The 19548-nt window shown below is 35.0% G+C and overlaps 2 protein-coding genes across 2 annotated transcripts; both read right to left on the bottom strand.

Moving 5' to 3' along the window:
• Positions 1-12579: 12579 nt before the first annotated feature.
• LOC112589299 (uncharacterized) lies at positions 12580-14295 on the bottom strand. The gene is made up of 2 exons (XM_025301924.1): positions 12956-14295; positions 12580-12878 (listed from the first exon to the last, which is right to left on the bottom strand). Exons 1-2 carry the CDS (start codon positions 13854-13856, stop codon positions 12580-12582), a joined length of 1200 nt encoding a protein of 399 aa, XP_025157709.1. The 5' UTR covers positions 13857-14295.
• LOC112589301 (uncharacterized) lies at positions 14163-16388 on the bottom strand. Its single transcript, XM_025301926.1, has 4 exons — positions 15907-16388; positions 15486-15701; positions 14296-14527; positions 14163-14244 (listed from the first exon to the last, which is right to left on the bottom strand). The coding sequence occupies exons 1-4, from the start codon at positions 16028-16030 to the stop codon at positions 14163-14165; spliced, it is 654 nt and encodes a 217-aa protein (XP_025157711.1). The 5' UTR covers positions 16031-16388.
• Positions 16389-19548: the final 3160 nt, after the last annotated feature.

The raw sequence follows: 19548 nt of genomic DNA, 5'->3' as shown, positions 1-19548 counted from the left end.
AAATGGCAACAAGTTATCGAACAAAACGACGCATATTTGACCTAAATCGGATCATTCTAACTATAGTAAATAATCAATTTCATGCAAAAATAATGGATTTCTTTTTACTACACCTGATAATAATAAATTCAATTTTCCTTGCTTATAAAAAGGGTCTAGGATGCGCGAAGTCTGCAGGACGTAACATCAGCAATTCCCAATTTCTTTGCACGAGCATCGAGATTTTTCTTCAAAATCTCTATGTACACTTTGTGGTCCATTATACCATCAATAAAATGTAAATTACCGACTCCTGCTGCGCTCATACACCCTCAAACAAGTACAGAACCGCCGCCGTGTTTAACTGTCGGTATAAAATTTTTTGGGTCCAGCTCCATATTTCTTTTCTGCCAGACCATGTGCCTGCCATCGGATCCAAAAATATTATATTTGCTTTCGTCCGAGAAAATTTGTGTTCCAGTATTCATCCGTTTTATTGAGATGTTGTTTCGCAAATTCTAATTGTTTACTGCGATTAGTCACATTTATCCAAAACTTTTTCCTGACAACACGACCATAATATCCATTCTTTTTCATTACATTTCGAACTGTGCTAACGGAAACATCTACAACGCGATTTTTTAGTTCGGCCGCAATCTTTGGAGCACTCGTTTTTGGATCCAGCTTTATTTGACGAAGAATAAAACGTTTGTCGGTTTCGGTCAAGGCTTGTGGTCGGCCGTTCCTTGGTTTATTTTCAACTATTTTTCTTCTGCAGAGACGGTCAATTATTGATTGGACTGTCGTTCGAGGTCTACCGGTGAGCTGAGCAGTTTCCCAGAAAAATTTACATTGATTATGCAATTTAATAATAATTTTTCGCTCTTCTTCGCTTGTCTCCTTACTTTTGCGACCCATTTTGTTCAAATAATGCAATAAGACTGATTGTATTGAATGTATTTCAAGGACTATATTGGGAAGTGGAACACATATTCCTAGTGTAAAGAAAAGAGCTCCACGTAAACACTTGTTTTAGCGACCTTGGAAGCGTAATTTCTCAACTGTACGAATACTTTCTGCGCGCTGAATTAATATTCAGTATATAAGTTCAGTATATAAATTAATATTCAGTATATAAGTCTTCATTTTTATCGATTATAAGACAGTCCAATCAATAATTGACCGTCTCTGCAGGAGAAAAATAGTTGAAAATAAACCAAGGAACGGCCGACCACAAGCCTTGACCGAAACCGAAACCGTTTTATTCTTCGTCAAATAAAGCTGGATCCAAAAACGAGTGCTCCAAAGATTGCGGCCGAACTAAAAAATCGCGTTGTAGATGTTTCCGTTAGCACAGTTCGAAATGTAATGAAAAAGAATGGATATTATGGTCGTGTTGTCAGGAAAAAGTTCTGGATAAATGCGACTAATCGCAGTAAACGATTAGAATTTACGAAACAACATCTCAATAAAACGGATGAATACTGGAACACAGTTATTTTCTCGGACGAAAGCAAATATAATATTTTTGGATCCGATGGCAGGCACATGGTCTAGCAGAAAAGAAATATGGAGCTGGACCCAAAAAATCTTATACCGACAGTTAAACACGGCGGCGGTTCCGTATTTGTTTAGGGATGTATGAGCGCAGCAGAAGTCGGTCATTTACATTTTATTAACGGTATAATGGACCACAAAGTGTACATAGAGATTTTGAAGAAAAATCTCGATGCTAGTGCAAAGAAATTGGGAATTGCTGACAAATATATTTTTCAACAAGACAATAATCCTAAGCATACAGCATATAACACGAAGCAATGGCTTTTATATAATGTTCCCAAACAATTACATACACCTCCGCAATCACCGGACTATAATCCTATTGAGTATTAATGGAAAATTCTTAAAGATGCTATTAGGAAAAGACAGATTTCTAATCGAAACGATTTAAAAATGGCTCTTCAAGAAGAGTGGAACTCCATCTCATCAACAGTCACGCAAAAGTTGGTGCAATCGATGAACCAAAGACTACGAGCCGTGATCAGTGCTAAAGGATACCCCACAAAGTATTAATTAATAAACTGTCTCGATAAAAACGGAGTGTACGAATACTTTCTGCGCACTGAATTAATATAAGTCTTCATTTTTATCGATTATAAGAACAATGTATTAAAATTATTACATTCTTTTTGTTATAATACTGACGAAAAATATGTTATATATTACATTCACTGTTAACAGATTGTTAAATAAAGTTTATTTTCCAAAAATAAGGACTTTTTCAAAGATATCTCCCCTGTACGAATACTTTTTGCACTCACTGTATGTTCCAAAATATATCAAGGAAATAATAAACAATCTTACTGTCCACGACCGTATATATGACAGAAAATAATACTTATTTTAAATCGTCTACTATCTCAAAACTCAGTCTTAAAATATAAACAATTATAAAGAACATAAACAGGTATAAAGAATATAAACTTTAAGGCAGAAGGTACAATCGTGGACAATACAGTTGTCAGCTATTTTTCTAATGTGTTTGTAACATAGCTAATGGTCTAATGAGTGAATTTATCCCTTAAAGATAGGAGGTTTTTGAAAGAATCTCTCTCATAGGATCGTTCGCCTATGTTCCAAAATATATCAAGGAAATAACAAACAATCTTTCTGTCCACGACTGTACATACCTATAACAGTATGTGTGTAATAGAATTAATAAATAGGATTACGTATAATTTTCGCATGCTTCAAGTGTTTCAAGTCTTTTCCTCTCCGCATCATATCGCTCTTTAGCCCTCTTGAGCCACTTCTGTATTGCCTTTTCCATTTTTAATTTGGTGTAAGATGGATAAGATGGATTAGAATGATCAGCATCTGCAGCTATCACAAAAGTAAATTATATATTAATTACATAGATTAATCGATTAATTTTTCCCATGAATTATTTATACATTAGAAAATTTGAAAAGAATATATTAATACAAAAATATATTAGGTGCGCAACTAAGTTCCCGCTGTTTTTCAAGAGATGGCTCCAGTAGTAAGTAGTAAGTGCTGGTCGATTGTGACATAATCAAAACGTCATGAACCAAGCTTAGACATGTGGTAAACAAACCGCTTTGATACATTAGTGATTTTGTTTTTGCGTCATATACTTTTGGTTGTGTGAAAATGTCTTATTTTGTGCCAAATAATCGTCATTTGCGGGAAGTGTTGCTTTTCTTCTTTCATTCGAAGAAAACGGCGGCTGAAGCGCATCGAGAACTCCAAAAAGTTTACGGAGATGCTGCTCTAAGTGAAACAACGTGCCGTGATTGGTTCCGTCGCTTCAAAGACGGTGATTTCGATGTTGACGACCGTTCGCGTGAAGGAAGGCTAAAAACCTTCGAAGACGCTGAATTGGAGGCATTGCTCGATGAGGATCCGTGCCAAACGCAAAAAGAGCTTGCTTCAGCATTAGGAGTTACCCGCCAAGCCATTTCCAAGCGATTGCATGCGTTGGGAATGATTCAAAAACAAGGAACTTGGGTTCCTTATGATTTGAAGCCAAGAGACGTTGAGCGTCGTTTTTTCGCCTGTGAACAACTGCTCCAGCGGCAAAAAAGGAAGGGTTTTCTTCATCGCATCGTTACGGGTGATGAAAAATGGATTCATTACAGCAACCCAAAGAGAACAAAATCATGGGGACTGCCCGATCATGCTTCTACGTCGTCGGCTCGGCCGAATATTCACGCTGCGAAGGTTTTGCTGTGTATTTGGTGGGACCAGGGCGGTGTTATTTATTATGAGCTGTTGAAACCGAACGAAACCACTGGGGAACGATATCGAACTCAATTGATGCGATTGAGCCGAGCACTGCGCGAAAAGCGGCCACAATACGAGCAGAGGCACGAAAAAGTGATTCTACAGCATGACAACGCTCGGCCTCACGTTGCCAAACCCGTTACAACCTACTTAGAAACGCTCAAATGGGAAGTCCTACCCCACCCGCCATATTCCCTAGATATTACGCCGTCCGATTATTATTTGTTCCGTTCGATGGCACATGGTCTGGCTAATCAGCAGTTCCGCTCATATGAAGACATCTCAAAATGGCTTGATTCGTGGATAGCCTCAAAAGACGAACACTTCTACCCTGATGGTATTCGAGCTCTGCCAGAAAGATGGGAAAAAGTTGTCGCTAGCGATGGGCAATATTTTGAATGATTCATTTGTAACCATTTTTTCACAATAAAGTTGCATTTTCATCAAAAAAACAGCGAGAACTTAGTTGCGCACCTAATATTTAATATTAAAATTTAAAAATATATTATTTATTATTAAAATAATATATATTTTAATATCTTAATAATAATATATTAATAAATATATTAATAGTATTGATTAATAATTATTATTAAGCACTAAAATCCAATAAAAATAACTACTAAAAAAGTAAGCCGTTACCAAGAAAAATATTTAGCACATCAGCACACCAGCTATTAACTATTAATTCATGAAAGAATATATTTACTGAGTAACATTGTTGCAATTCCAAGATTACAAAATTTCCTTTTTTATTTAGCACTTAACTAACTGTATTGTTGTGCAAGTTCATTGCTACCCATATAGCACAGACAATTGCAGCAATATTGCTGTAATGTTGCAACATTGCACATTGCAGTGCAATATTGCAGACATTGCAAAAACAATATTTTGCATTATTATATCTGCAATGTTGTAGCAACATTTTAAATTGCGGTTATTATTAAAAAATTATATGAGATATCGCTAAATGGAAGAGGATGTTTTCGTTTCTCTCACTTAGCTCTACGCCCCTATGGAGTTGGTATGTTACAATTATGGGACACTTTGTACATTGTTCTAATTCTCATATTTAATCACCAATTATATTTAATTACCACGATTAGTTTTACAATGATTTAGTTTCATATCCCAAACTTAGATGTCTTATTAATTCAAGAATAGTTACCCCAAATCTTTAAGACCTGTATTATTCCAAATAACAAGGTGACATCTTATTGACGTTCTATTGTGTCAATAAAACGGCGTCTTTTTAAGATATCATTTTATTCTTTGAAATATTACAGATCTTGGGAACTTTCTGTGACTATTCTTGGTTGATGTCAGAAATGAAAACAATAGTATATTAATCTTTTTTTCATGTACGTTAAAATAAAAGATTTCCATAAAACGACACTTATGATCGATTTTATAAATTTGTAAAATGTTCTGAACACTTTTCTTTTGCTATATGATAATCATTCACTGTAAATAATTAGTGAAATTTATACAAATGTTGAGTTGAACATATTATCTTTCATGATTATTGTTACAGAATTTTTATGGAAAATTATTGATTGTCACAACAAGAGGAAAGTATGTCCAGAATATTTTATAAATTTGTTAGATCGATCACAAATATCATCCTCTGGAATGTATCTATATAACAAAAACAATTTTTGGCATACGATCTTTCGCTCTGCTGTCATTAAATAAAAATTTTCCAGGAGATTCTCAATATATACGGGGTGTCCCATTTTAAAGGACCTATTCAAATATCTCAAAAATACTGCGTTAAACTGAAAGATGTTTCAGACAAAAATTGTTTGGCTTGAAGGGAGACATAAGACAGCGATAGCATTTTGTTTATAGATGGCGCCATTTTCGAGATATTCACTGATCATCAATTTTCTTAAATAGAAATCCCAATCTCTTATTATATCATCTTTTTCTACCAACCAATTTGAACAACTTTTGTCTGAAACATTTTCTTATTTGCTTAATATTTTTTGAGATATTTAAGGAAAACTTGGAAACTTTTTCATCATTTAACTTACGATATCTCGTTAACTATTCATCGAAAGAAAAAATAGTATTAGACTGTTTTACTTTATTTACTATCAAGAATATATTACTATAATAGTACCCTAATTTTGTTGTAATTTAATAATTTTGAAATTTCTAAAGGTCGATAAGTTAACAAAAGTTGGGGCACTATTATAGTAATATGTTTTTGATAGTAAATAAAATAAAAAATTAATACTATTTTTTCTTTCGACGAATAGTTAGCGAGATATCGTAAGTTAAATGGTGAAAAAGTTACCAAGTTTTCCTTAAATATCTCAAAAAATATTAAGCAAAGAAAAAAATAGAATTTAAAGAATAAGCAAAGAAAAAAATAGAAGAAAGAAATAAAATTTCAGACAAAAGTTGTTCAAATTAGTTGGTCGAAAAAGATGGGGATTTCTATTTAAGAAAATTGATGATCAGTGAATATCTCGAAAGTGACGCCATCTATAAACAAAATGCTGTCACTATCTTATGTCCCCCTTCAAGCCAAACAACTTTTGTCTGAAACATTTTTCGATTTAACGCAGTGTTTTTGAGATATTTGAGTACGTCCTTTAAAATGGGACACCCTGTATATACTGTTACGTCCCGTGGAATTTTATTGGATTCAATAGAATTTATTTGATAACGTGAATATGACTATGAGGAAAGCACCTCTGTACGGAGAACAATACACGGTTTGCGAAACACATCGAACGACATAGAAGAAGACAAATATTGTTTATTAACTTGGATATCGAAAGGCTTACTGTGATCGGATGGCTGGAACGTCACTGTTTAGGCGTCCGACAGAACGGGAGAAGGAGGCCTCGTACGTACCCACGTTCCTCTCTGCTGAGAGGAACGTCGAACGCTCGCGATATCGCACTCCCGGCTTCCGAAAGTCGCGTCTATCTTTTTTTGTACGAATTAATTAAGAAGATCGAGAAATTGGTTGAAATCATGAATACACTTGATTGTAACAATTGTAATGAGAAAGAACCAGAAAGAAAAAAAAAGAAGAAGATATACGAGAATATGAGAGACCGTCACGAGATGATGGAACTTGAAGATTCTCTAAGTACAATAGTTAAGGAGAGACTTGTGAGCACGCGTCCGAAACGAGTAACGGCCTCAACGAGAGTGAAGAAGCGGGCGGTTCGCCGACGGGCCGAGGAGTCCTTCTTCTTTGTGTCGGAGCAAGACGCGAGTTACTCGATCTCCGAATGCAACAACGATAAGAACCCCGCCAAAGTGTCGCCTAAACAGTTCGGTTATCTTAGGATGAAAACGTTTACAATTTTATAGTCAACCGCGGGTAGACAATAATGCGGCAATCGCGAATTTAGGTACGACGCGATACAATGATAGGCCAAGGAAGCGTTCCTGGCGAATTCGGTGCAACAAGTTTAATAATTTTAACGGAGAGTGGCAACGGGGGTAGTACAATTTTATAGTGATAGGTTTTTACTTCTTTACACTACATTTCTAACGCTTTGATCTAATAACCGGATAATACGTAAAATTTAGAGAGATGTCGGATGAAAGAAACAAGGTGGAGAATTACGACGCGATATGCCTTGTCTTCCATCCGAGATTCTTGAGAGCGAAGCTGGGCCGTGCTGCTGACGCAAAACAGTTATGAGATTCGTAGAATCACAATGCTTATACTGTAGAGTTATAAAGATAACGATTAGAAAAGTTGTTAACGGTTATAACACAACTTTCCCACACTTAGTGCTTATTTTTATTGTTAAGAAGCAAGAGATGGGGAAACTGCATAGTCTGTCCGCTATGATAAAAATAATTTGGAATAATAGTAAGAAATAATAGCCAAGCCCTCGCGCAACCGGGCTGTTATTCTTGAGACTACGTAAGCAATGATAAAGCATACGCGCGCTGTAGAAAACGACGTGTCAAATTAACATAGAACAGAAGTGCCGAAAAGAAAGAAAACAGAAAAGAGTAACACAATTCATAATGGATGGCACATAAAATGTGTCATCCAAAATCGATATATCAAATTAACACACGCCGGTGTCGGAAATTTAACACAAGGTTTTCCATATACAAAGGAATAGTAAAAGGCATTAAAGCATGTAACTTAAAATAAAATGCTAGTCACAATTCGCCGTTACGAATGTCAATACAATATAATCCTAGTCCATATCGAACGAAGGAGGGGAGAACCGGAAGTTTAGATTGCAAGATGTACCGCTCGATAAGGATAAAAAAGAAATAAGAAAAAGGGGGGGAAAAATAGGAGGTGAGACGTAACAATATATAGGGTGTTTGATAGCTGATCATGCAGACGAAAGTTGGAGATAGATTGGGTGTAGCCGAGAAGAAAAGTTATGTACCATAATGTCAAATTGGCAATAGTCATCGAGTTATTAATTAAAACATGTGAGCCAACGAGCGCGTAAAGAACGGAGGATGGCCGCAGTAAGCACGTAGACATTTGATACAGGCGGAGTCAGTGAGTGTCGGTAGGCAAGCGCGCGCGGCGAGGGGCAACGTAAGCGACAAAAGACGATCGCGCGCGATGAGGAGCGAACGAGCTTTTTCTTTATAGCTTTTTCCTTATAGCTCGCTCGCTCCTCGTCGTTCGCGCTCGCTCGCTCTTCGTCGCGCTCGCTCGCCTCTTGTCGCTTGCGCTCGCTCGCTCCTCGTCGTTCGCGTTCGCTCGCTCCTCGTCGTTCGCGCTCGCGTTAATTAATAACTATTGTCAATTTGACATTATGGTACATGACTTTTCTTCTCGGCTACACCCAATCTATCTCCATCTTTCGTCTGTATGATCAGCTATCAAACACCCTGTGTATATATACATATATATGTAAGAGTTTGACGGACTATTAATGTATAGTATGGAGGCGAGACCCGTGCCACCTGCTTTGTCCCGCTCCTGTCTAATTATTCTAATCCTCGAACCGGGTGAATAGTCGAGCAACTCGAAATAGTAAACACAAAAACAGATCGCGGGGCGATAACTTGGTTCAGACGCCCGCCGGCGAGGGTCGAGCGGAATACGGCGACGCGCCAAAGGGCTAGGTCACCTTCGGGTCAAGCCCTAACGCAATTACCTCATGTGACGGTTGATCAAAACGGCGGTTCGAGCGGGAATGCGCACACTCGAAACGCTGGCAGGCAGCTGGAGATCTCCAAGGGAAAGCGCACGAGGAGATCACCAGCGCACTCCAGCTTAAGACTCACCATCCAGCACTGAGAGGTACAATGGACATCAAGGGAAAACGCACGAGATGTCCCTCTCAGCTACTGGCTTTAGATCATCCGGATCACACCGGGCGCTCCGGGAAAACGCACGGCGGGCCCAGTCCGGCGACCCAGGAGACACCCGAATTGGATCGGTGTCGAAGGGAAAACGCACAACGACACCGACACTCGGATTCGAGAGACATCAATCGACCGTGCAAGAGAACAACGCTCGCGCCCCCGGTCAGCCGCCGACCACCAGGAAACAGCAATTTGGCTAACACTCACCAATTTTCCACACGAGCGACGACGGCACGCTCACCTTGGACGTCCAGCAGTGACTGACTCACTCGTCAGTGACATTGTTCTTGTCATCCGCGTCTCTGTTTTCCAAACGTAAACTCTGTTTTCCCCCACCATTAGCCTCACCGAGATCGCTATTGTTTTCTAACGCTCCGAACGCTCATCGCGAATTTTTATATGAAATATCCACACCTCACACGATAGAAATTATTAGGTATTGGAAACGATAATTGGTTCAGTATCTATATTACACTTATGTATTTTAGAGTAAGTATTCACAATAATAGGCCGATGGCGCTTATTTGACAGGGGAGGGGGAGAAAGAGGAGGAAAAAAAAGAACGAAATCGCAAAGGATAAGCAAAAAAATTATATTCGTCTTATGCAAAAATTATTTGTCTTACATATATACAGGGTGTTTGAAAGCTTATCATGCAGACGAAAGTTGGAGATAGATCGGGTGTAGCCGAGAAGAAAAGTCATGTACCATAATGTCAAATTGGCAATAGTTACCGAATTATTAATTAAAATATGTGAGCCAACGAGCGCGTAGAGAGCGGAAGGCGGCCGCAGTAAGCACGTAGACATTTGATACAGGCGGAGTCAGCGAGTAACGGTAGGCGAGCGCGCGCGGCGAGGGACAACGTAAACGACGAGAGGCGAGCGTGCGCGACGAGGAGCGAGCGAGCACGAACGACGAGGAGCGAGCGAGCGCAAGCGACAAGAGGCGAACGAGCGCGATGAAGAGCGAGCGAGCTATAAAGCAAAAGCTATAAAAAAAAAGTTCGCTCGCTCCTCGTCGTTCGTGCTCGCCTCTTGTCGCTTGCGCTCGCTCGCTCCTCGTCGCGCGTGCTCGCCTCTTGTCGCTTACGTCGTCCCTCGCCGCGCGCGCTCGCCTACCATTACTCGCTGACTCCGCCTGTATCAAATGTCTACGTGCTTACTGCGGCCGCCCTCCGCTCTCTGCGCGCTCGTTGGCTCACATGTTTTAATTATTAACTCGGTAACTATTGCCAATTTGACATTATGGTACATGACTTTTCTTCTCGGCTACACCCAATCTATCTCCAACTTTCGTCTGCATGAAGCTTTCAAACATCCTGTATATATATATATATATATATATATATACAGGATGTTTGAAAGCTTCATGCAGACGAAAGTTGGAGATAGATTGGGTTCAAAATTTTATTTAAAATTGATTGTAGTATAAATTGTGTGTGGGTGTATATGTGTGTGTATAATCTTCAGTAATATAGGATTATTTATCATGAAAAACCATGCAAATTTGATATAAAAACATAGTTTTCTATATTTAGTAAATAATAATAAAATAAAAGTGTAGATATATATAGATATATATATATATATATATATATATATAAAGCATTATTGCATACAAATTATATTACAAATGTTGCTGCAATGTTACACTGCAATGTTACTACAATATTTCATTGCAATATTGCTGCAAGCGGACATTTTACCTTTGCTGCAAGACTGCAGCAACATTGCAGTAACATTTCGCATCGTTTCTGCAATGTTGCAATCTTGCAAAACAACATTGCTGCAATGTTGCTGCAACGGTGCTGTGCCGTATGGGTAATCAATCTATCCATATTTCGTTTTATAAAATTATAAGCAGATGTACCTCCTATTACACATGCTTCTGTACACTGCAACAAATCATATATATATTTCATTACAATATTCAATTCGTATATCACAAAAGATGAAAAGATTTTACGATTGCATAGAGTATAAATATTACCGAGCGATCAAAATTATTTTGAATGTGTAAAAATTGTTCCACAGCTTCTTCCAAATCTTGAATGGTTTTTAATAGAAGATCAAAAGAAGAATAAATTGATCTTGCTCCTTGCTGCTGGTTGCCATTCGTATCTTGTATCATCTGAATATTACTTATTACAGCATCTTTAATTTCTTTCAAATCGTCTGCCATCTGCCATAACTGAGTTTTAAAAAAACTTTGCTGGCGAATAATTTCTTTAAAGTATTTAGTATTATTTGAAGACAAAAATATTAAGTTTTTATATAGTCTACTAACTAACTAAAAATTTTATGTAATCTACTAACTAAAATAAATTGGAACTTTCCAAAAAGATACATACTACAATTATCTGGAGTAGATGAATGAGGAATTTTATTAAAGTAAGACTCATTGCACGCATTATTATTGTTTACCAAATCATGTGTTGATATATTCGACTGATATTCTGCTGATATTTGGGATTCACTTGCGTGTATATTTAAGTTGCCCACTCGGCATGTAATATTGTTGAAAAACTGTAATGATACAGAAATATTTCATAAATATTTCAACTGTAACTTTGTATCTGAAGTATTTCAACGAAGTGCCTGCATCATGTGTTTTGTAACATTGCAATCGCAATATTTCTGAAATTTTGAAGAAAAATAAAAAAGTTAGCGTTCATATTAACATGTTTCTATAGTATTGCAAAAGAAATGTCGCAGGCGTAATATTTCATATATATTTCTGAAGCATTATAAAAGTAATATTACACTTACTTTGTGCAAATAATATTTCTGTAACATGTCAAACGCAACATTGCAATTAAAATATTTCTGAAAATTTTCTGAAAGGTTGTGTAGATAATGAAAAATTGAATTGCAAATTTAATTGCAAAGTTAATATCTATAATATTTCAGAAGAAATATTGCAGATGCAATGATTTAGAAATATTTCTAATACACGATAAAAGTAATATTACATTTACATTACACGTATTATATTTTTATTATTATATTTATTATATTTCTAAACATTTCAGATGCAACATTGCATTTGTACTATTTATGAAAATTTGTTGATAGACTAGAACTTACAAAAAATTAAATATATATATTTATAATTAATTATAATAATTATAATAATGAAATATAATATAAACTTTGTATTTGAAATTTTTGGAACAATTAAAATGCCGCGTTAATAAACAATTTTCAAAATTTTATTTAAAATTGATTGTAGTATAAATTGTGTGTGGGTGTATATGTGTGTGTATAATCTTCAGTAATATAGGATTATTTATCATGAAAAACCATGCAAATTTGATATAAAAACATAGTTTTCTATATTTAGTAAATAATAATAAAATAAAAGTGTAGATGAAATAAGCAATAAAATTAAAAATACAGATTTTAATGTACATATATTTTATTAAAAAGTTAAAATTACAAAAGTTTTATTTACAAAAGATAAATCTTACATATAATTAATTTTAGTATGCAGAATAGGAAAAATGATAACGGAATGTGCTTTTTTATTATTTTTAGGTAATTTTAGTAATTTGGCCCTTATAAATGAACATAGCCATGATAAAAGAACATCATTTACTTTACACACGTGGATTGAAAAATCAGATGAACTCATAGGATATTCATATAAACTTTTTAATTTCACAAATTCTCTACCAATAACATATGGTATATTATCATGAAGAACAAAATTTAGCGCTTCAACAATAGAGCCATCATCTAATAAACAGCAATTATTCTTATTATCTGTAATACAAACGTAAAAATATCTTTGTACATTTCTTTATATTGTTTTAAAAAGAACGTATTTTGACGCATAATACCGTTATAATGGCGTTGTTCCAATCTGATTAAATTTCCAGAAATTTTTATTTTCTTTTGCGACGTTAATTCATACTCTTTCAATCTTCTGGAAATTTGTTGGAGTGGTTTTTCACCCTTTTTCACAAGTTTTATCAATGTTCCTATAAAATTTTCGAATCGAAATGCGCTGAAATTGTCTAAGGCTCCATATTTCTTAACATCTGCTGCAATATGTTGCAAATTATGCACATTATGACTGATATATCTTTTACCATACAATGTTTCAAAACTCGAAACAAAATGATTTAATAATTGTCCCGCATAAGATACATTTACATCATGAAGAGAAAGAACTGGTGAAGCTAAGATAGTAATAGCGACATATAATTCTAGGAAATGATTGTATAAATCTTTTCTTAAATGTTTACGTAAAATTACTGGTCCCAAGTATAATAAAAATAAACGAAATTCCGTGGCTTTCCAATATTTTAAGTATTTCAGAGCTCTTGGTTTTCTGTTAAAATCCGATGGTATAAATTGTACAAAATCTGTTAACGCATTAGAAATTTCATGCACAATGTTGGACTGAAATCGTACATTTTTATTGATTGGTCCGTTTAACCAAAGCTGAATTAACTTACGCATCACTCCTAGACACACCAGATGCATATAATCTAACGGAACGTTAGATACCAATTCAAAGTACGGTATGTTTATGAGCTTGGTTTCTTTATTTTGATAATCTAAATTATAATTAAAGTTTTTAAACATTTCGTCAGTTCTAAGTACATCGCAAAATCCTGGAAAACATATTGTGTTTTCAATGTAATCTCCATGAATACAACATTTTGTACAACTCTCATAGCCGCTGTGACTTTTAACCATTAAAATAAACGCCTTAGCTGGTGAATCACATATCATTCCCTTGATTCGTATTTTATAATTATTATTATTAAAATCAATACCCTCATTAATTAATGAAATCGCTTCATCTATAAATGATTCTAAAAATTTATTCGCATCACTCGGTTTTCCTCCTCCATAGTAGATACCGACAACATGAACTTCTTTAATAATGTCATCTGAACATAATGTAGGCCACAGACATTTTTGCGTTGATTTATCAAGAGGTGCACCATCAACATTTATGAAGAGATTAACTGTTTTATTATCTAAATGTAAATTGTAAATATTGCCTTTTATTCAAAATATTTATTATTGCATTTCTTAAACCACTATGCCAGTATTGTCCTTGACACATTTCTTTAACATCTGTAGATGTAGGAGTATGGAGAAGTTTTCGTGGATCCTTTGGAAATTTTACATTAGTATGTAAATTTAAAATTCTCAATAAATCAACCTTGGCTTCTGTGATGTTTTGAATTGTCTCATCCATGTAGCAATATCTTGTATGAAGTTATCATTAATCATAATTTCATCATCATTCTCTGCTTCATCCTCAATCGACTCTATATCTGATGCTTCTGTTTCATTATCGTCACTTGAATTGAAATTTGGATATTCATAACTATGAATACTGCTATTGCAGTCAGAGTCATCGTTTTCATTATTTAATACCTCATGTATATCATCTGTAAAATATACAATACATCTTTGTTTACCAATGATTAAATGTACGTATAAGCTAAAATTTTAAACTCATAATAAAAAAAAATTACATATATATGTATATATATTAATTATCATTTTGTCTTTACGTTTCAGTTTTATAAAAAATAATTTTAAACACTGTTTATTTATAATTGTATGTAAAATTTGTTTATAATTTTTATATAAAATTGTATATAACATTTATAATTGTATACATATAATTATATATAAAAATAGTATTATATTATATAATGTAAAAATTTTAATGTATTTTTAAATATTATTTTATTCATTATTACTGCATATTAACGTCATTATTATTGTGTTCTTTTTTATGTTAAATATAAGTATCAATTATTCTAATTTACTAAATTACTATACTTATGCATCTCAATACAAGCATATATTATTAATATTTATTGTATTAATATATTTATATATACTTATGTACTATATACATGGTGTTTGAAAGCTTATTATGCAGACGAAAGTTGGAAATAGATTGGGTGTAGCCGAGAGGAAAAGTCATGTACCATAATGTCAAATTGGCAATAGTTACCGAGTTATTAATTGAAACATGTGAGCCAACGAGCGCGTAGAGAGCGGAGGGCGGCCGCAGTAAGCACGTAGACATTTGATACAGGCGGAGTCAACGAGTGGCGATAGGCGAGCGCGTGCGGCGAGGGGCAACATAAGCGACAAGAGGCGGCCACCCAGCGCTCTCTACGCACTCATTGGCTCACATGTTTAAATTAATATTTCGGTAACTATTGCCAATTTGTCATTATGGTACATGACTTTTCTTCTCGGCTACACCCAATCTATTTCCAACTTTCGTCTGCATGATAAGCTTTCAAACACCCTGTATATACTATACACTTAAATATTATATATTTATCCTGCAGTGCAATATGTCATAATCAACATTGTCATACTCACTATGTTCCAATATTTGATCACTAGTATGAATCAATCTCTCATTTCCACTTGGATTAATCGTTTGGATAGGGATAAATGATGGTGGCAGATTTTCTAATGCACCAAAAATTCTGTATACATCAGCTTCATTTTGTTGTTGTATGAGACGACGGTTATGTTTATCTGAATAGAAACGAATTTGTTTCTGTCTCTTATCATCCGCCATTCTACATTCAGCTGTAAATATTAATATTCTAAACATTAAAAAATATCATAAAAACAAATATATACTATACTAGTATACACAGTCTACTTATTGTTATCATTTATCAGGTGTGAATAAGTTTCCCAGCGTTATTTATCGAAAATGACAGGACTTATTGAGAAAATGTAATACAATCTAATTATCAAAGTATATTTATTATCAAATATTTTTTCTTACTAAAATGGAGTGATTGCTGTTGCGCTCGGCAATTGCTCTGAGCAAGAAAATGGAAGAGAAACGATTGTTTACTGGCCAAGGAACGCAACAGGTTATACTGCTGCATGACAATGCTCATCCCCATATCGTTTTATCGACAAAACAAACAATTTTCGACCTAAGGTGAGAAGTTCTTTCACATGCAACATATTCAACTGATCTCGTTTCTTCAGATTATCATCTGTTTAGGTTCCTACAGCACACACTTTGTGGGCAGTGCTTTGCAAACGTCGATGATAACAAAAACTGCTTCGACAACTTCATCGCCTTTAAGCCACAATCTTTTGTGCAAAGAATGTGAAGATTACCTGATTTATGGGCTAGAGTGGCCTAGAGAGATTTATGGGCTACAGAGTCAGGAAAATACTTTCATGATTAAGATTGTATTACATTTTCTCAATAAGTACCTGTCATTTTAAATAAACAACGCTGGAAACATACACACAAACTTAATATATTATTTGTATGTTTTATTTATTATTGTTATATTATTATTGCGGAACATTTTCTGCAATTACCATAAAAAGGAGCTCGTCTTATATTGCAAATGATTATTTTTTATTAATTTATTAAAATAAGAATGTTATAAATTGTGTTAACCTCATTTATATTTCCGTAGGGAGACTATTGAAATATTGCGTTATTATCCGAAAATCAATTTCTTGCACAATGCGAAAATCATTGTAGGTATCTTACAAATGTAGTTTAAGAATTAACTTATTAAAATAAGAATGGAATATGCTAACAGGAACGGACATAGAACACATCAATTCGGAGTCGTGTTCGCGGGTCGATTCTTTTTCAACGCTCGACCGGAAGTCACATCCGGACGCATACATATTCACACAGAACATGAAGGGCCATCCACAATAGAGAGACTTAGGTCATAACAGTAAGATATTAACCAATCACAGTTGAAGTGAGAAGAATAATAATATGATTACTTAAGCTAAGACTCCATGCATGCGGTGAGCTCCGGCAAACGGCTGCGGTGACCAATCAGGAGACAGACGCATGCCGGAGCTTGCCGCAACCGGACTTGCGTCTCCCTCCTGATTGGTCCACCGCAGCATTGCCGCAGTTCACCGCATGCATGGAGTCTTAGCTTTATTGACTACGTTTACACAACCCAATTTACGCCAAAGTTATAACATCGATCTTACAACTACTGACGTTAGATGCCGTGTAAACACTCCCTTTACGACGAAGTTATTACATTGATGTAGTAACTCAAAGTCATTTGGTGAAGAGGCTTAGGCCCTTTGCACAATGCCAGGCAACAGGCAATAAGAATAAAAATAGACCAATCACAATCGACTATTACAAGAATAATCTATTGTGATTGGTCCTATTTTCATTCTTATTGCCCTGTTGCCTGGCATTGTGTTTTAGGGCTTTAGAGTTCTACATCGACGTAAGGAAGACGTGTAAACGACGCAGTGTAAATATGACAATAATACCAATATAAAATTGAACACCTTAACTTGATTGTAAAATTGATTTATGTCGTGAAAATTGTAATACGGGTCCGAGATCAAGCAAATGATTTAGTGGTGTTAAATTCAATAAATGTTGTAATATAATTTCTTTCTGACGCTTTCGCCGTTTAATCAAAATATTTCGTACATATAGTATATATTGCATCGTCATATTTCTACTGTTTTCAAATATATAGCAACAAACGGGCGTACGCTTTCCATATTTTCCATGATTAATTTTTTCCAAAATTGATAACCTAAAATTTTAATTTCATTTTTTAGTTAAATATTATATTTTTATTATATAAATTTTACTATATAGATATATACATATTTTATAATTTTCAAATTCATAATAAACCTAAAGTTCACTTTATTTGTTGATTTATTTACATATTATTCTTTTCATATTCTAATTCTTTTATATTTAGACTACAATCATAATCATTTCATTTTTCGGCCTTTTATATTGGTACTAATGGAAATCCTTGATTCACTCGAAAGTTATTAAGTTATTTCAAATAGATAAGCGTAAATGTGTAAACGCAACTTACCTTAAGTAGGAGTTATAACATTAGCGTTACTAAGTCGAAGTTAGAAGCCGTATAAACGTAGTCTATAATCGAGTCATTTGTTGACTGTTAAGGCTCGTCTACAATAGCTGTAAGAGTAAAGCCCCTTGCACAATGCCAGACAACAGGCAATAAGAATAAAAATAGACCAATCACAATAGATTATTCTCGTAATAGTCGATTATGATTGGTCTATTTTAGGCTGTAAAGCTGTAACGTAAGCTGTCAGCGAATGAAAATATTTCATTTCGTGTCTTGCAACCTTACAGCCTTATTCTTACAGCTAATGTAGACGAGCCTTTAGTCGACTACAAGTTGGCATTCAGTCTGACTTTAAAGTCGACTTTAGACCTCTTCTGCCGACTGACAGTCAATTAATAGTCGACTGAGTGCTGTGTGGGAAGGTATTTTGCGAATCTATATCTCTGCAATGTCTTCGTAATATGTATTATAATTTGCAACGTTGCAACGTTGCTGCAATGTTGTTGCAATGATTTGTGCTGTATGGGTATTATCATTAATAGACAATGTGCTTACCTTTTTCTTTTGTGCAGCAACAAACACTGTGGATCATTGTTCAGAATCACTATTCTTTCCTTTTTTCTTCGAAATAATTGGAAGCACGCATACGTTAATCACAACGGAATCGCTGTATTCGCAATAGCTCGAAATAGGGATCCTCTAATACTTAAGGCCGGGAACACAATAGGTGTAGTAAGTTTTGAGCCTTGAGAATTTGGCTAACCTCATTCGATTATTCTTATAAAAGTCGACTGGGATTGGATAATTCCTTAAGGCTTAAAACTTATTACATTATTTGTGTTCCCGGGCTAATATGAATTCATGTTAAGTGTTGTGATTAACATATTGGGCCGCGTTCGTAAACTCCACCCGGATGAAAGTATTTTATTATTAAAATATATTGTTGTATATTCAATTTTGCTCTTGCAATGTTTCTTTAATATTACTGTAATGTTGCTAAAGTATGCTGGTATTTTTCGAATCTGTATATCTCTTTACATATTGTATTGCAATGTGCAATGTTGCAACGTTTTGGCAATGTAATTATAATGATCTGTGCTGTATGGCTAGCGACAAGTAGCTATAGCTAAAACGTCGTTAACCTCTAATGTCTAAACGGAGCTTAATAGTTTTTTTGACATCTGTCAATAACATTCAGTACATAAAAGTATACGTTTGCATCAATAACATTGTTTTTTCACTGCATCAAAAATGTCGAAATTTGAGCCAAATAAGCGTATTTGCGCGAAGTGTTAATCTTTTGCTTCAATTGGAAGAAAACTGCAGCTGAAGCTCATCCTAATGCTTGTAAGAATTTTATGGTGATAAATGCTCCTTCCGATATAAACATGCAGAGAATAGTTTCGACGCTTTAAATTGGTGATTTTGATGTGAGGACAAAGAGCGTGTCTAGACGGCCAAAAGTACGAAGACGAAGAATTGCAGGCATGGTGGACGAAGACCCATGTCAAACGCGCAAAAGCAACTTGCAGAAAGTATTAAATTGTGCTCAATCTGTCCATTTCTGATCC

The sequence above is a fragment of the Harpegnathos saltator genome, unplaced genomic scaffold (assembly GCF_003227715.2).
Source record: "Harpegnathos saltator strain DR-91 unplaced genomic scaffold, Hsal_v8.6 scaffold459, whole genome shotgun sequence".
NCBI lineage: Eukaryota > Metazoa > Arthropoda > Insecta > Hymenoptera > Formicidae > Harpegnathos > Harpegnathos saltator.
Note: the sequence above shows the minus strand (reverse complement) of the source record. Positions and strands in the feature narration are given on the sequence as shown.